Raw genomic sequence first — 16,607 nt, 5'->3', positions numbered from 1 at the left:
TAGTCTGGATGGCCTGCATTCCAGGTTGCGAAAGGAATTGAGGGAAGGAGATAACAGAAGGGCTTACCATAATCTTCCAATCTTCCCTCAGTATGGGGAAGGTGCCAGAGGATTAGAGAGTGGCATATGTGACATATATTCAAGGAAGGGTGTAAGGGCAGTCCTAGCATCTACAGGCCTGTTAGTTTAGCATCTGTGGTGGGACAGATGGAATTGCATACAGACAGGTGTGAGGTGATGCAATTTGGCAGAAGGAATAGGGTGAGACAATATAGACATTATGGCTCTAAAGTGTGTGCAGGAACAGAGGGACCTGGGGTGCACGTGCATCGATCTTTGAAGGTGGCTGGACATATTGAGTAGTTAGCAAAGCATATGGGATCTTGAACTTCATAAATTGAGGCATTGAGAACAAAAGCAGGTAAGTGATGTTGAACCTTTACAAAGCTCTGGTTCGGCCGCAACTGGAGTATTGCATCCAGTTCTGGTCACCACAAAATGAGGAGAGGTACTCTGGAAAGTATGGGGAGCTGGCATTTGTCCATGAGAGTAACTGAACTGAAACAATCTAAAGTTAGAAAGGAGAAAAGGCCCAATAAATGGAGCAGTAGGTAACAGGACATCTCGAGAAATTAAGGACTGACACAGTGTGCATTTGAAAAAAATAATAATTCATTTGATCATGATGACCATGATCCCCCTTATGCTGGTCCTCTAACTCAAGTTTGCTCCAATCAGTCAATTTCAGATAACTAGAAGCCCCCTGTTCTGTATTTCTCTATTTCAAATGAATTGTACAAACACCAGGGTCCCAGATGAGGCTCCTGTAGAATTCCTCTCTTTTCTGTTAACAAACCACTTCTAACTTCTAGTTGGTCACTTTGGCATTAATTTGATATTTGATTGTAACCATTTTACAACTATACACCACTCCAATAATCAAAAAAAGCAAATTTTACATTAAAAACAGTTGATTTCAGTTCAGAGAGTCTGATTCTCACATTGCAAGCTGGAAGTGACATCAGTGATGGAGTTACAAAAATACCCAGCTTATTTCAAGAGTTCAGTCTGAGACTCTGGCCTGGAGTTTCCTCTCGTCAGCACAATCTCACTTCCATCCAAGTCTGCACAATGTTTTAAGCTTCGTAAATAGTTTGTGCCCAGACTGCACGTCTCTCTGAAAATGCTGAGGAATCTCTGGGCCTGAATGTGGTGTACAGGGCAGTTCGACTACTGCTGGATACAACTGCAATATTATTGCCTTTAAAGCAACCTCATTCTGTACAACTGAGGCCATTGATCTGTGTCCAATTATTTCAGTCAAGTTCCAGTTACTATCCTCCAGTCCTCACGGAAGGTCACATTGTTATACACCTAATGATATCCAGAATGCTGAAACCAATATTGGGAAAAAACACAAAGGTAAAATGACTGCAGGCTCAGTTGAGTATTAACGTTCATGATTTTCAGTGCTTATTTCAGCCACTTTGGCATTTATTCAAATACATCAGTTTTTCTTTTCTTTAACAAAAACACAGGAAAATGAGTGTAAAGCAGAAAATCCCAAGTATCACCTCGCCCTTCTCATTCTCTTCAACACACGCCACTCCTGTTCACTTCCTTGTATCCCTCACCACTCACATTCCCCTTCCTTCTGTGTCTACCTTGGAAAAAACTGTCCCCAAGTCACTTACAACTGCCCCATTTCTCTTTCATTTGCAGATTCTCACTGATTGGTCCCCAGTTGTCAGTCATGGCTCAGTTGGTAGCACTGTTGCCTCTGACTCATAAGCATCTGTATTCATGTTTCACTCCAAAGCTTGAGCATAAAAATCAAGGCTGACACTCCAAGTGCTGAGCGAGTTCTGCACAGTTGGAGGTGCCATCTTTCAGATGAAATGTCAAACCAAGGTTGATGTTAAAGATCTAATAACACTATTTCAAAAGAGTGTATGTGTGCGCGCGTGTGTGTGGGATGGGATGAGGGGAGGGGAGGGGAGGGGAGGTGAGGGGTTGGGTATCCCCTGTGTCCAAGGCAATATTTAGCCCTCAATAAACATCACAAAAGCAGATTATCTGGTCATTATCACATTATCATTTGTGGGAGCTTGCTGTGCACGAATTTGCTGACGTGTTTCTGGCATTTCAACATTAACTACACTTGAAAACTACTTCATTGACTGTAAAGTGCTTTCGGATGTCCGACGGTCATGAAAACTGCTATAGAAGTTCAAAGTTTTTGAATTTCCCCTCCATTTATAGACACTCCCTGACCAGTCTCCAGTTCTCCTCCATTTATAGACACTCCCTGACCAGTCTCCAGTTCTCCTCCATTTATAGACACTCCCTGACCAGTCTCCAGTTCTCCTCCATTTATAGACACTCCCTGACCAGTCTCCAGTTCTCCTCCATTTATAGACACTCCCTGACCAGTCTCCAGTTCTCCTCCATTTACAGACACTCCCTGCCCAGTTCCCATTTCTCCTCCACTTACAGATGCTCCCTGCCCAACTCCCATTTCTCCTCCATTTACAGACGTTCCCTGCCCAACTCCCATTTCTCCTCCATTTGCAGATGCTCGCTGAGAGTTTCCAGCTCTTGCTGTTCCTCCTGCAGTTTTTGCCGCTTATACTGTACTTTCAGACCGGGGTGAACCCAGGAGCCATTCCCCCCAGGTTTATTCACCCACTTCCTCCACACCACTTACCAAACCACAGGAAAGATATATCGGTGTTGGAGATGGTCCAGCACAGAATCACCTGGGTGGGAGGGGTTAAATTCTGTCAGCAGGCTGCAGAAACTTGGTTTGTATTCCTTTGGGTATGAAAGTTTCAGTGGTGATCTAATGGAGGTCTTTAGAATGATAAAGGTGCTTGTGAGGGGAGATACAGAGAAACTATTTCCTCTGCTGGGAATCCAGAACAAGGAGGCACAATCTAAACATCAGAGCTTGGAGTGAAATCAGGAATAAACTGTTCACACAAAAGGTGGTGGAAATCTGGATCAATCTCCCCAAAAGGTTGAATGACGGGGGCCATGGAAATTGTCAAGATGTGACTCATTAGATTCATGTAGGTAAAGATAGCAAAGGAAATAGATCAAAGGCAGGAAAATAGAGTTTAGCTGCAAATCAGCCATGTCCTAATAGAATGGTGCAGCAGGCTCGAGGGGACTGAATAGTTATTCCTGTTCCTATATTCTGGCTGCAATCCCTCCAGCAATGACTAACCCAGGGAGGGGACAGTTTGTGATGTCCCTGTGGGGTGCAGTATGTTCAGTGTCTGACCCTGATTTGCCCCAGGGAGGGGACAGTTTGTGATGTCCCTGTAGGATGCAGTATGTTCCGTGTCTGACCTTGAACTGCCCCAAGGAGGGGGCAGTTTGTGATATTTGTGTGGGGTGCAGTGTGTTCAATGTCTGACCTTGAGCTGTCCCAGGGAAGGGGCAGTTTGTGATGTTACTGAGGGGTGCAGTATGTTCAGTGTCTGACCCTGATTTGCCCCAGGGAGGGGACAGTTTGTGATGTCCCTGTAGGATGCAGTATGTTCCGTGTCTGACCTTGAACTGCCCCAAGGAGGGGGCAGTTTGTGATATTTGTGTGGGGTGCAGTGTGTTCAATGTCTGACCTTGAGCTGCCCCAGGGACGGGGCAGTTTGTGATATTTGTGCGGGGTGCAGTATGTTCAGTGTCTGATCCTGAGCTGTCTCAGAGGAGCTTAAAGGAGGGCCAGCCTCCATCTCCTGGACGCAGACCTATCTAGGCTGTAATGGTTCTTTCCTAGAATAAACCAAACCCAATCTGTACCTTCAACACAAAAGAAAAATACTGCAGGTGCTAGAAATCTGAAATAAAAACAGAAAATTCTGGAAACACTCAGCAGGTCTGGCAGCAACTATGTAGAGAGAAACAGTTAACATTTCAGGTCTGTGAGCTTTTTTCAAAACTAGGAAAAGGTAGAAATGTAATAGGTTTTGAGCCAGTGAAAGGGAGGAGGAGGTTAGCAGCTCAAGAGTTATTCTTGCAGACTGAACGGACGTTTTCCACAAAGCAGTGAGCCAGTCAACGTTTGGTCTCCCCAGTGTAGAGGAGACCATATTGTGAGCAGTGAATACACAATACTGAACTGAAAGAAGGACACATAGAAGGACTGATTCACCTGGAAGGAGCTTCAATTCAGTTTATGACCAGTTGTTTAACGGAGCTTTGCTCCATTTGTGGTAGCTTTCAGTACAAAGAACAAAGAACAGTACAGCACAGGAACAGGCCATTCGGCCCTCCAAGCCTGCGCCGATCTTGATGCCTGCTTAAACTAAAACCTTCTGCACTTCCGGGGACTGTATTCCTCTATTCCCATCCTATTCATGTGTTTGTCAAGATGCCTCTTAAACGTCGCTATCGTACCTGCTTCCACCACCTCCTCTGGCAGCAAGTTCCAGGTACTCACCACCCTCTGTGTAAAGGACTTGCCTCGCACATCCCCTCTAAACTTTGCCCCTCTCACCTTAAACCTATGTCCCCTAGTAACTGACTCTTCCTCCCTGGGAAAAAGCTTCTGACTATCCACTCTGTCCATGCCGCTCATAACTTTGTAAACCTCTATCATGTCGTCCCTCCACCTCCGTCGTTCCAGTGAAAACAATCCGAGTTTATCCAACCTCTCCTCATAGCTAATGCCCTCCAGATCAGGCAACATCCTGGTAAACCTCTTCTGTACCCTCTCCAAAGCCTCCACGTCCTTCTGGTAGTGTGGCGACCAGAATTGCACGCAATATTCTAAATGTGGCCTAACTAAAATTCTGTACAGCTGCAGCATGACTTACCAATTTTTATACTCTATGCCCCGACCGATGAAGGCAAGCATGCCGTATGCCTTCTTGACTACCTTATCCACCTGCGCTGCCACTTTCAGTGACCTGTGGACCTGTACGCCCAGATCTCTCTGCCTGTCAATACCCCTAAGGGTTCTGCCATTTACTGTATACTTCCCACCTACATTAGACCTTCCAAAAAAAGTATTTGAAGGAAGTCCTTTGAAGAGTGAAGTATTTCACAAAAGTAAAAATAAACTAATTGGAGGCATACACAGGATTTTTACCTGACCCTTCAGCCTTTGATTAGCTATGCAGAATATTGAATTACAGCCCAGTTGAGGGTTATTAATATCGGCATAAACACATCTTAACTGTCAGAATTAAGACGATTCAAACCTGGATGAGATTAACACAAGCAATAATAGCAGATTCTGACCCCCGTAGTCACATATGAACTCGTAGTAAATGAGTAATTTATTTCCCACAGCCAGAGCAGGTGAACAGTCTGTCCCTTGAGTGAGTGGTTTAATTTGTCTGCAGATTGGTTTTTTGTTTTGGCTTTTTAAGCTCTTCTCATTTTTCGAACAGTTAAAAGATCTTTGGACAGTGTGAACGAGCTGGTCTTATCAATGTGTAAATGTTGGTGCTTGACTGAGTGAATTTATTCTGCACACTTTGTTTTAACAAACTGCCTGACTCATCACAGAGAGACACTCTGCCTTTAATTCTGTCAGTCCCTTTAACTGCCAACCTCGGGGAGGGAGAGTACTGTTCTTTTAAGGATCATTGACGTGCGTTCAAATTAAAATTTGTATTTAAAGTTGTCTGGGAGGGCGGCAGTTTAGTCTCCTTATTCAAAATATTAATGGCTCTCACATTTTCATTCAGTTGCTTTAATTTCGCTTCAACTGCTTCTCAGTCGTATCAGTAAATTCCCCAATTATTGACATTCAATGGAAGGTGTGGTTTCCCAGAATGCTCCGCGGGGTGGAATCCGCCCGATCATTGTTCCAGGAGGCCGGTGCGCAGGCGCGGAAGAGGCTTGCTCCGTCACCAGCTGGATCTGCGATTCTGGAGCAGGTAGGTGGAAGTGGAATCGGGAGATTCAGAAACTGCAGGGAGACTGTGATCCTACCGCCCGCCGCTGGGGTTAGAAAGTTGCTGAAGGGCTTTACGGTCCGATAACGTCACCTGTGTGTTCTGCCGGACGGCAGCTGAGGTAGGCCTCAGGCCCCTATAAGAGGCTACAGGCCCCTTGTTTATTCCGCAGTTACAAGCCAGGGAGCGGGAGCGCTGGCCGCCATCTTGGGCAGGGCGGTGTCACGGGCATGCGCGGCCATCTTGGTGATGCAATAGAGAGTGGGCGGAGCTTCAGGGTCCCAGTGACCAGGAGAGAAAATCATTGACTCATTGATTTGATTCTCACTCTGCACACGGACTGGAGAACTGAACCCAGTCAGAGTAGAGGGAAGGAGAAAACTGACAGTGGAGGAACGAAATGGTGCAGATGCTGCGATGGGTTTCGATTTCAACACAGGGAGGCAGGAGAGTGTGTGGGACGGGGATTTACAACTTTGGGGGAACAAGAGAGGGAAAAATGTTCCATAAAATCTAGAATTGTCTGTTCTGAATTTCTATCCTGTACTCAGAGTGATGACTTTTGTAAACTCCTTTTACAGGGTATTAGAAGGGGAGAATTTGTGCACAGGAAACTCAAACCAAACATCACATCAAGATTTGACACAGTCCCTCGATTCATCAGGACCTGAATATCATTGGCCTTTGAATGTGGAAGGAGAAATGTTTGTCTGTTCTGTCTGTGGGAAAAATTTCAAACATCAGTGTGACTGGAAAAGCACCGAGACACACACACCCAAGTGAGAGTGTTCCAGTGCACTGACTGTGGAATGAGCTTTAACAAGCCAGTAAAACCACTGTACCATTCACATCAGGGAGAAACTCCATACGTGTGTGTGGATGAGGCTTCAACTGATATCCAACCTGGAGTGGCACAGGTAGACACCTGCACCATGGAGAAACCGTGGAAATGCAGGGATTGCGGGAAGGGTTTCAGTTACCCATCCCAGCTGGAAATTCATCAACGCAGTCACACCGGGGAGAAGCCGTTCACCTGCTCTGTATGTGGGAAGGGATTCACCCATTCTTATAACCTTCTGACACACCAGAAAATTCACAGTGGGGAGAGGCCATTCACCTGCTCTGAGTGTGGGAAGGGATTTACTCGGTCATCCCACATTGTGACACACCAACTTGTTCACACTGATAAGAGACCGTTTACATGTTCTGACTGTGAGAAGAGTTTTAAATGCAAAAAGGATCTGCTGATACACCAACGTATTCACACTGGGGAGAGACCATTTACCTGCTCCGTGTGTGGGAAGGGATTCACTCAATCATCCCATCTTCTGACACATCAACTTGTTCACTCTAACACCAAACTTTTTAATTGTTCTGACTGTGAGAAGAGCTTTAAAAGAAAAGAGGATTTGCTAACGCACCAATATTTGCACACTGGGGAGAGACCTTTCACATGCTCTGTGTGTGCGAAGGGATTCACCCGTTCATCTGCCCTACTGACTCACCAGCGAGTTCACACTGGGGAGAGGCCATTCACCTGCTCTGACTGTGGGAAGGGATTCATGAATTCATCCAGCCTTCTGAAACACCAGCAAGTGCACACGGGGGATAGATCATTCATGTGCTCTGTGTGTGGGAAGGGATTCACCCGTTCATCCAATCTTCTGACACACCAGCTGGTTCACACTCAGGAGAGGCCGTTCACCTGCTCTATCTGTGGGAAGGGATTCACCCGTTCATCCAACCTGCTGAATCACCAGCGAATTCATACTGGGGAGAGGCCGTTCATCTGCTCCGTCTGTGGGAAGGGATTCATCCATTCATCCAACCTGCTGACACACCAGCGAATTCACACTGGGGAGAGGCCGTTCACCTGCTCCATGTGTGGGAAGGGATTCACTCATTTATCCAACCTGCTGAGTCACCAGCGAATTCACACTGGGGAGAGGCCATTCACCTGCTTTGTGTGTGGGAAAAGATTCACTCAGTCATCCCACCTGCTAACACACCAGCGAGTTCACAACTGATTTTAAGGGTTGGATTCTGCTGTTATTACTGCTGTTAATCACATCCAAAACTGAACCATATTCATTTTGACAGTCATGATTTGTTGCTGAGGTTTAATATTCTGGATGAATGTGAAATAAATCAGCTTTGTTTTAAATACAGTGTTGTAGGTTTTTAACTTTCCTACCCGAGTGTTTACCATCACCTGGCTGGAGCTCAGAAAGGACAATCTGGGGGTAGGATCATACGGCAGGAACAGAACTTCATCCTGGACACAGTCCTTCTGGGTCACACTAAGAGGGACATACAGCACTTTGGTCTTTCTCATCTCTCTTCACTGACGGCAGATTGGTATAAAACTGTGATCTGTTACTGACTGAAAGTGAAACGGCAGGTTTAAGTTTCTAGTCTGAAAATGATTCGTAATGATTCTACAACATTTGAACATGTTAGTGTGATAGACCTGAGATGATCACTTTTAGGCAGCCGTTAATTCATTTAATAAAAACCTGGTTTAAATAAATTGGCTGAAGTCTGCGTGAAAAGAGCAGATGGAGGATTTCACACGAACCTGTTAACTGCTGGTGCAACAGTTAGATCTCCAGAAAGAAGGGAAGTGAGTGTGGGGGCAGCAGAGGATTGAACCGCAGGGAGGCGGTGCCACAGCACTTTAAACAGGGAGCGCGGTCTCAGGTCCATAATTAGAGGGCACAGCAGCTCACAGTGTTTGTACCCCGGGGACAGGGAAGTGGGGCAAATGGTTTGAAATAAAACTGATTTATTAGAGAGTTTGGATCTTTATTCTCGGGGAGTTGGACATCAGACTGTCTCCTGTCAATATGGAGCAGCAGTGTAGGGCCTGCAGCATCTTTGAAAGAGTTGCCATTTAGTCCCACCCCCCTGGCCTTTCCCCAGAGCCCTGCAAACTCTTCCTTTTAAATATTTATCCAATTACCTTTGGAAAGTTATTATTGAATCTGCTTGCACCGTCCTTTCAGGCTGTGCGTTCCAGATCACAGCAACTCACTGATATTTTACCAGTTATTTGAGGTGTTCGTCTGTTGTTAAATACATTTGCTCAGAAGATTTAAGTTTAAATTTAAACCAGGTTTGCAGGTGTGATGATCTACTCACACATCGAAGGTGAGAGAGATGCTGTGGGACACACACTAAGCCCAGTTGCTGAAAGTGATCAATAGACTGGGTTTTCTGTTTAGTGATCCCGGGTGTGTTACTGACACCTTCCCTGGATCACAAGGTTGGAGAGGTACTCTGGAAGGGATGGGAAGCTGGATCTTGTCCATGAGAGTAACTGAAGGTTTGAGAACTGAAATAATCTAGAGTTAGAAAGAAGAAAAGGCCCAAAAATGGAACAGTAGGGAACAGGACATCAATTAGTCTCCTCTCCTGGAAAAATCAAGGATTGAACAAGTGTGTGTTTGACACAAGTCTGATTGTGGTAAATATAAAATTTAAACTCCAGCCCAGTTGTTGGGGTTATTGACATCAGTAGAAACAAACTCCACTTTCAGAATGAACATGGTTCAGTCTTGGATGTGATTAACAGCAGAGTCCAATCACTGAAACAACAACAACCTGCCTTTAGATAGCACCATCAGCATAATAAAACGTCCTGAGGTGCTTTACAAGGGCATTGTGAAACAAAATATGATACCAAACAGTCTAGTGTAATATGAACAGAGGCAGGACCCAGTGTAATATAAACAGAGGCAGGACCCAGTGTAATATAAACAGAGGCAGGGTCCAGTGTAATATGAACAGAGGCTGGGTCCAGTGTAATATGAACAGAGGCAGGGTCCAGTGTAATATAAACAGAGGCTGGGTCCAGTGTAATAAAACAGAGACAGCTTGCCAAGAATACCTAATTCTAAATGCTTGCAATACATTACACCAAGCTAATGATGTCCAATAAGTGTTTTTCAGCATTTTATTCAAATCCAATTTATTCAAAATGTAATAACATTGCAAATTGTTTAAAGAACAGTCACAATTATTCACAACCCATTCGGTTGTGTGCTCTTCTTGAGAAAGCGATCTCACACTGACCATTGCATTACCAAGGCAAGCAGGTTTGTCACTTAACTCACTGAAACCTCTCTGTCTCTCAGACTGTACTCACTGAACCTCTCTCCCCTCTCACAGACACCACTGAACTCACTGAACCTCTCTCTCAGACATCACCAAACTCACTGAACCTCTCTACTCTCTCAGTCACCACTGAACTCACAGAACCTCTCTCCTCTCTCACAGACACCACTGAACTCACTGAACCTCTCTCTCAGACATCACCAAACTCACTGAACCTCTCTCCTCTCTCAGACACCACTGAACTCACTGAACCTCTCTCCTCTCTCTCAGACACCACTGAACTCACTGAACCTCTCTCCTCTCTCTCAGACACCACCAAACTCACGAACCTCTCTCCTCTCTCAGACACCACCAAACTCACTGAACCTCTCTCCTCTCTCTCAGACACCACTGAACTCACTGAACCTCTCTCCTCTCTCAGACACCACTGAACTCACTGAACCTCTCTCCTCTCTCTCAGACACCACCAAACTCACTGAACCTCTCTCCTCTCTCTCAGACACCACTGAACTCACTGAACCTCTCTCCTCTCTCTCAGACACCACCAAACTCACTGAACCTCTCTCCTCTCTCTCAGACACCACCAAACTCACTGAACCTCTCTCTCAGGCGCCACTGAACTCACTGAACCTCTCTCCTCTCTCAGACACCACTGAACCTCTCTCTCAGACACCACTGAACTCACTGAACCTCTCTCCTCTCTCTCAGACACCACCAAACTCACTGAACCTCTCTCCTCTCTCAGACACCACTGAACCTCTCTCCTCTCTCTCAGACACCACCAAACTTACTGAACCTCTCTCCTCTCTCAGACACCACTTAACCTCTCTCTCAGACACCACTGAACTCACTGAACCTCTCTCCTCTCTCTCAGACACCACCAAACTCACTGAACCTCTCTCCTCTCTCTCAGACACCACTGAACTCACTGAACCTCTCTCCTCTCTCAGACACCACTGAACCTCTCTCTCAGACACCACTGAACTCACTGAACCTCTCTCCTCTCTCTCAGACACTACCAAACTCACTGAACCTCTCTCCTCTCTCAGACACCACTGAACCTCTCTCCTCTCTCTCAGACACCACCAAACTTACTGAACCTCTCTCCTCTCTCAGACACCACTTAACCTCTCTCTCAGACACCACTGAACTCACTGAACCTCTCTCCTCTCTCTCAGACACCACCAAACTCACTGAACCTCTCTCCTCTCTCTCAGACACCACTGAACTCACTGAACCTCTCTCCTCTCTCAGACACCACTGAACCTCCTCTCTCTCAGACACCACCAAACTCACTGAACCTCTCTCCTCTCTCTCAGACACCACTGAACTCACTGAACCTCTCTCCTCTCTCTCAGACACCACCAAACTCACTGAACCTCTCTCCTCTCTCTCAGACACCACTGAACTCACTGAACCTCTCTCCTCTCTCAGACACCACTGAACTCACTGAACCTCTCTCCTCTCTCTCAGACACCACTGAACTCACTGAACCTCTCTCCTCTCTCAGACACCACTGAACTCACTGAACCTCTCTCCTCTCTCAGACACCACCAAACTCACTGAACCTCTCTCCTCTCTCAGACACAACCGAACTCACTGAACCTCTCTCCTCTCTCAGACACCACTGAACTCACTGAATCTCTCTCCTCTCTCAGACACCACTGAACTCACTGAACCTCTCTCCTCTCTCAGACACCACCAAACTCACTGAACCTCTCTCCTCTCTCAGACACAGCCAAACTCACTGAACCGCTCTCCTCTCTCAGACACCACTGAACTCACTGAACCTCTCTCCTCTCTCAAACACCACCGAACTCACTGAACCTCTCTCCTCTCTCAAACACCACTGAACTCACTGAACCTCTCTCCTCTCTCAGACACCACCAAACTCACTGAACCTCTCTCCTCTCTCAGACACCACTGAACTCACTGAACCTCTCTCCTCTCTCAGACACCACCGAACTCACTGAACCTCTCTCCTCTCTCAGACACCACTGAACTCACTGAACCTCTCTCCTCTCTCAGACACCACTGAACTCACTGAACCTCTCTCCTCTCTCAGACACCACTGAACTCACTGAACCTCTCTCCTCTCTCAGTCACCACCAAACTCACTGAATCTCTCTCCTCCCTCAGACACCACTGAACTCACTGAACCTCTCTCCTCTCTCAGACACCACTGAACTCAGTGAACCTCTCACCTCTCTCAGACACCACTGAACTCGCTGAACCTCTCTCTCAGGCACCCCCAAACTCACTGAACCTCTCTCCTCTCTCAGACACCACTGAACTCATTGAACCTCTCTCTCAGGCACCCCCAAACTCACTGAACCTCTCTCCTCTCTCAGACACCACTGAGCTCACTGAACCTCTCTCTCAGACACCACCAAACTCATTGAACCTCTCTGCTCTCTCAGACACTGCCAAACTCACTGAACCTCTCTCCTCTCTCAGACAGCACCAAACTCACTGAACCTCTCTCCTCTCTCAGACACCACTGAACTCACTGAACCTCTCTCCTCTCTCCTCTCTCAGCCACCACTGAACTCACTGAACCTCTCTCCTCTCTCAGTCACCACCAAATTCACTGAACCTCTCTCCTCTCTCCTCTCTCAGCCACCACTGAACTCACTGAACCTCTCTCCTCTCTCAGTCACCACCAAATTCACTGAACCTCTCTCCTCTCTCAGTCACCACCAAATTCACTGAACCTCTCTCCTCTCTCAGTCACCACCAAACTCAGTGAACCTCTCTCCTCTCTCAGACACCACCAAACTCACTGAACCTCTCTCCTCTCTCAGACACCACTGAACTCACTGAACCTCTCTCCTCTCTCAGTCACCACCAAACTCACTGAACCTCTCTCCTCTCTCAGACACCACCAAACTCACTGAACCTCTCTCCTCTCTCAGACACCACTGAACTCACTGAACCTCTCTCCTCTCTCAGCCACCACTGAACTCACTGAACCTCTCTCCTCTCTCAGTCACCACCAAATTCACTGAACCTCTCTCCTCTCTCAGTCACCACCAAATTCACTGAACCTCTCTCCTCTCTCAGACACCACTGAACTCACTGAACCTCTCTCCTCTCTCAGATACCACTGAACTCACTGACCATCTCTCCTCTCTCAGACACCACTGAACTCACTGAACCTCTCTCCTCTCTCAGACACCACTGAACTCACTGAACCTCTCTCCTCTCTCAGATACCACTGAACTCACTGACCATCTCTCCTCTCTCAGACACCACTGAACTCACTGAACCTCTCTCCTCTTTTTCAGGCTGCATCTAACTCACTGAAACTCTCTCCGCTCTCTCTCTCTCAGACATTCCCTGACTTATGTAAAATCTCCTATTTTCTAATTATTCTCTTTGGGGAAAATTAATTTTGTTAATTTCCCCTCATTTCACCCATTGATAACCCTCAGCCCATCTTCCCCTTCAGTGAATACATTAAAACCCAGATAAACCCATCTGTTTTATTTTTAAAAATGAGAATGGAGGTGAAGGCAATGTTGAGACCAGAAGTATTCTGTGTGCTGGTTCTTGATGCTGTCAGAGTGAATCCACCCTCACATGCAGGAGGACTGTTCATGATGATAACATGAAACTGACAGCTGCTATTCCATTCTCAGGCAACACAACTTCCTGTTTCTCTGCTGCCGCTTCCAAACCGCACATCTCACTTCTGAGCAGAAAATAAATCCAGGGGCCACAATCTGGTGGAAACATCTGCCAAGGCGGCCTATATCTGTCCACAGAGTCGGTGCAGAGTCACACAGATCACATTGTGGTGACATTTACAAATGAACCTGCTGTTTCTGTTTCGAGTCTCCACTCCAGGACATAACTGGCAATGTCTGTGGATCAGTCACTGAGCTCCCTCTGCTCTTTGAAGCCGGGAGCTGGTAGTTTGCTCCCTTTCAGTTTATATCATTCTCTCTGTGTGTTCCTTGTTTCCTCTATTTCTCAGCTTTTATCTCTCACCGTCTTGTGTTTCTGCCTTTTTAAAAGTTTCAGTTTTTCTCTCTCTCGTATCTTTCTCCAAATGTGTGTTCCTATGGAATAGAGCTGTTCAAAATAATGAGGGATTATTGATATAAAACATAAAGAGAATCAGGGGATGCCCCCCTTTGAGCAGGGAAGGTTAAGGGGAGACTTAATATAAGTGTACAAAATTAGGGAGGATTTTTGATAGAGTAGATAGGGAGAAACTGTTTCCAATAGCAGGAGGGTTTGCAACCAGAGATTTAAGATATTTGGCAACAGAACCAGAGGGGGAGATGAGGAGAATTTTGTTTTAACACAGCGATTCGTTGTGATCTGGAAGGCACAGTCTGAAAGGGCTCTGGAAGCAGTTTGAACAGTAACTTTCAAAGGGAATTGGATAAATACCTGACAGGAAGCTAATTCGCAGCTTTATGGGGAATGGGGCTAATTGGACAGCTCACTCAGTTTTGCAGTGCTCTGAATTTTCCTCTGGTGAGGGTTTGAAGTTTAATTGTTTTCAGTCATAATGTGCCTTAAACAGAAGATCCAGCCGCTTTGTTTCTGTGTAACACAGCGACTGCAAAGAATAGACAGACTTGCTTTTATATCCTGCATTCCACGTCCACCGGACATCTCAAAATGCTTTATTGCCAATGAAGTACTTTTGAAGTGTGGTCACTGTTGTAATGTAGAAAACACAGAAACTAATTTGTTCACTTGTAAACTCCCACAAACAGCAATATGACAATGACCAGATCATTTGTTTTTGTGATGTTGACTAAGGGATGCATATTGGCCATGACTCAGGGATAGCTCCCTTTCTTTTCTTCCAAATAGTTCCATGGAATCTTTTACATCCACCCGAGCAAGCAGGCAGGGCCTCGGTTTAATATCTCATCTGAAAGATGGCACCTGCAGCAGTGCAGCACTCCCTCAGTAGTGTACTACAGTGTCAGCCTTGATTTTTGTGTTCAAGCCCTGGAGTGGGTCTTGAATCCAGAATCTTGTGACTCAGAGGTGAGAGTGTTACCAACGGAGGCACAGCTGACAGCTGCAGAAGGGTGGAAAGAAACAGATTCTTTTCAGTTCCTCTGAGAGATCCACCATTGTCACCTCAGATATCAGAAATCTCTGGAGTCTGTCATATCCTCATGGTCAACGCCTTTTGTGTATCGGCTCTTAGTCAGGTGGAGTCGGTCACACGTGCCTCTGTCATGATGTTTCCACTCTTATTTGATCACACAAACCCCTGCTTCACTCACCATAACACAGAAGCCTGCACTAGACTCAAAACATCATTGTTTCCCTGCACCTTGTCTTCCTATGACATCTGGTATTTAATTGCAGCCACCCCCGCCCCCCCCCCCCCCCCACCTCCCGTCTTCCTCAGTGTAAAAATACCTACAGTAAAAGCAGCCTCTGTTATTGATACACAGTTCCAGTCTGTCCCGGGCCTTGCAGTCATCTCTCCCTTCACAAAAGCAAGGTTGAAGAGATTTTTTAAAAAAGTGTGGGCAGCACATTAAACCTGCAATGATGTCCTGGGAACCCCTGCCTCGCTGGATGGAGAAATTGTCCAGAATTGCTCTGTCTGACATTCCCCTCACTCCTTCGGAGTCTAATAAAATAGTGGGCAAAGGAACAGAAAGACTTGCATTTATACTGACACTGGGAGCATCGACCTAGATTATATGGTCGAGTTTCTGGAGTGGGGATTAAACGCACAACCTTCAGATTCAGGGGTGAGACTGTCATCAATTACTCAATGCTGCCATAATCTGTTCCCAGTTGCCACTACACTGGACACTGCCTGTGTTATTACATTAATCCTATCTCATTCAGATAGCATTGGTCCTTGACTCTGTTGTCAGGCATTAGGCAAAGCATTTGCTATATCAGTAGGCCCTGACTCGCACTCACTATTATATGAGACCCAAACTTTAGTTTTGGTGCACTGGATACTGACAGTGTTATCATCACACTGGATCCAGTGATGTCTTCAGTAATACACTGCATCCTGCATCTGATAGTATTGGATCAAACACTGTCTTTGTTACACTCAAATGAAGCTGCGTTTTTGTTGTTATTACTCCGGACCTTGTCTCAATTCTTATTGTATTCGGCACTGTCACTGTAATTGTTACACTTATACCCTGTCACTGTTATTATTAGAAAAAACCTGCCTGTTATTCCAATTCTAGTTCCCACCTCCATTATTATTACTATAAACCTGTCAGTGTTCAATAGGAACCTGTTTCTGCTATGTTAAAGTTGACGCTGCTTCTGTTAATGTTACACCATGAGCACTTATAGCTATTATTTTGCAAAGTATTGTTTCAATTAATATTGCATAAAGCCGTGTTTCTTTTAGTTTCACCTTAAGTCCATCTCCCTGTTATTATTGCACGAGCCCATATTTATATTTATGTTACACGGTATTAAACAATATGCAATTACAGTTTGAATAAAAGGCAATAAATGCAGAAAAAAATCTGGTGAAATAATTACATATCTTTGTGGAATGACCTTGCAATCATTAAGGATGTTTTATTTTGTATACTGACACACACATAGACACAACACATA

At 45.7% G+C, this 16,607-nt stretch overlaps 1 protein-coding gene across 4 annotated transcripts in view; it reads left to right on the top strand.

Moving 5' to 3' along the window:
• LOC137349018 (zinc finger protein 229-like) overlaps positions 1-8,256 on the top strand; it is a 36,667-nt gene extending 28,411 nt beyond the window's left edge. For 3 of the 4 annotated variants that reach the window (XM_068014275.1, XM_068014273.1, XM_068014274.1), the window contains exons 3-4: positions 5,700-5,891; positions 6,491-8,256. In XM_068014275.1, the coding sequence (XP_067870376.1) occupies positions 6,719-7,936 (1,218 nt within the window). In that variant the 5' untranslated portion in view covers positions 5,700-5,891; positions 6,491-6,718 and the 3' untranslated portion in view covers positions 7,937-8,256. The other variant, XM_068014276.1, reaches the window with a different exon arrangement.
• Positions 8,257-16,607: the final 8,351 nt, after the last annotated feature.

The sequence above is a fragment of the Heterodontus francisci genome, chromosome 34, assembly GCF_036365525.1.
Source record: "Heterodontus francisci isolate sHetFra1 chromosome 34, sHetFra1.hap1, whole genome shotgun sequence".
NCBI classification, from domain to species: Eukaryota; Metazoa; Chordata; class Chondrichthyes; order Heterodontiformes; family Heterodontidae; genus Heterodontus; species Heterodontus francisci.
The sequence above is the reverse complement of the archived record's forward strand: the minus strand, read 5'-3'. Positions and strand labels throughout refer to the sequence as shown.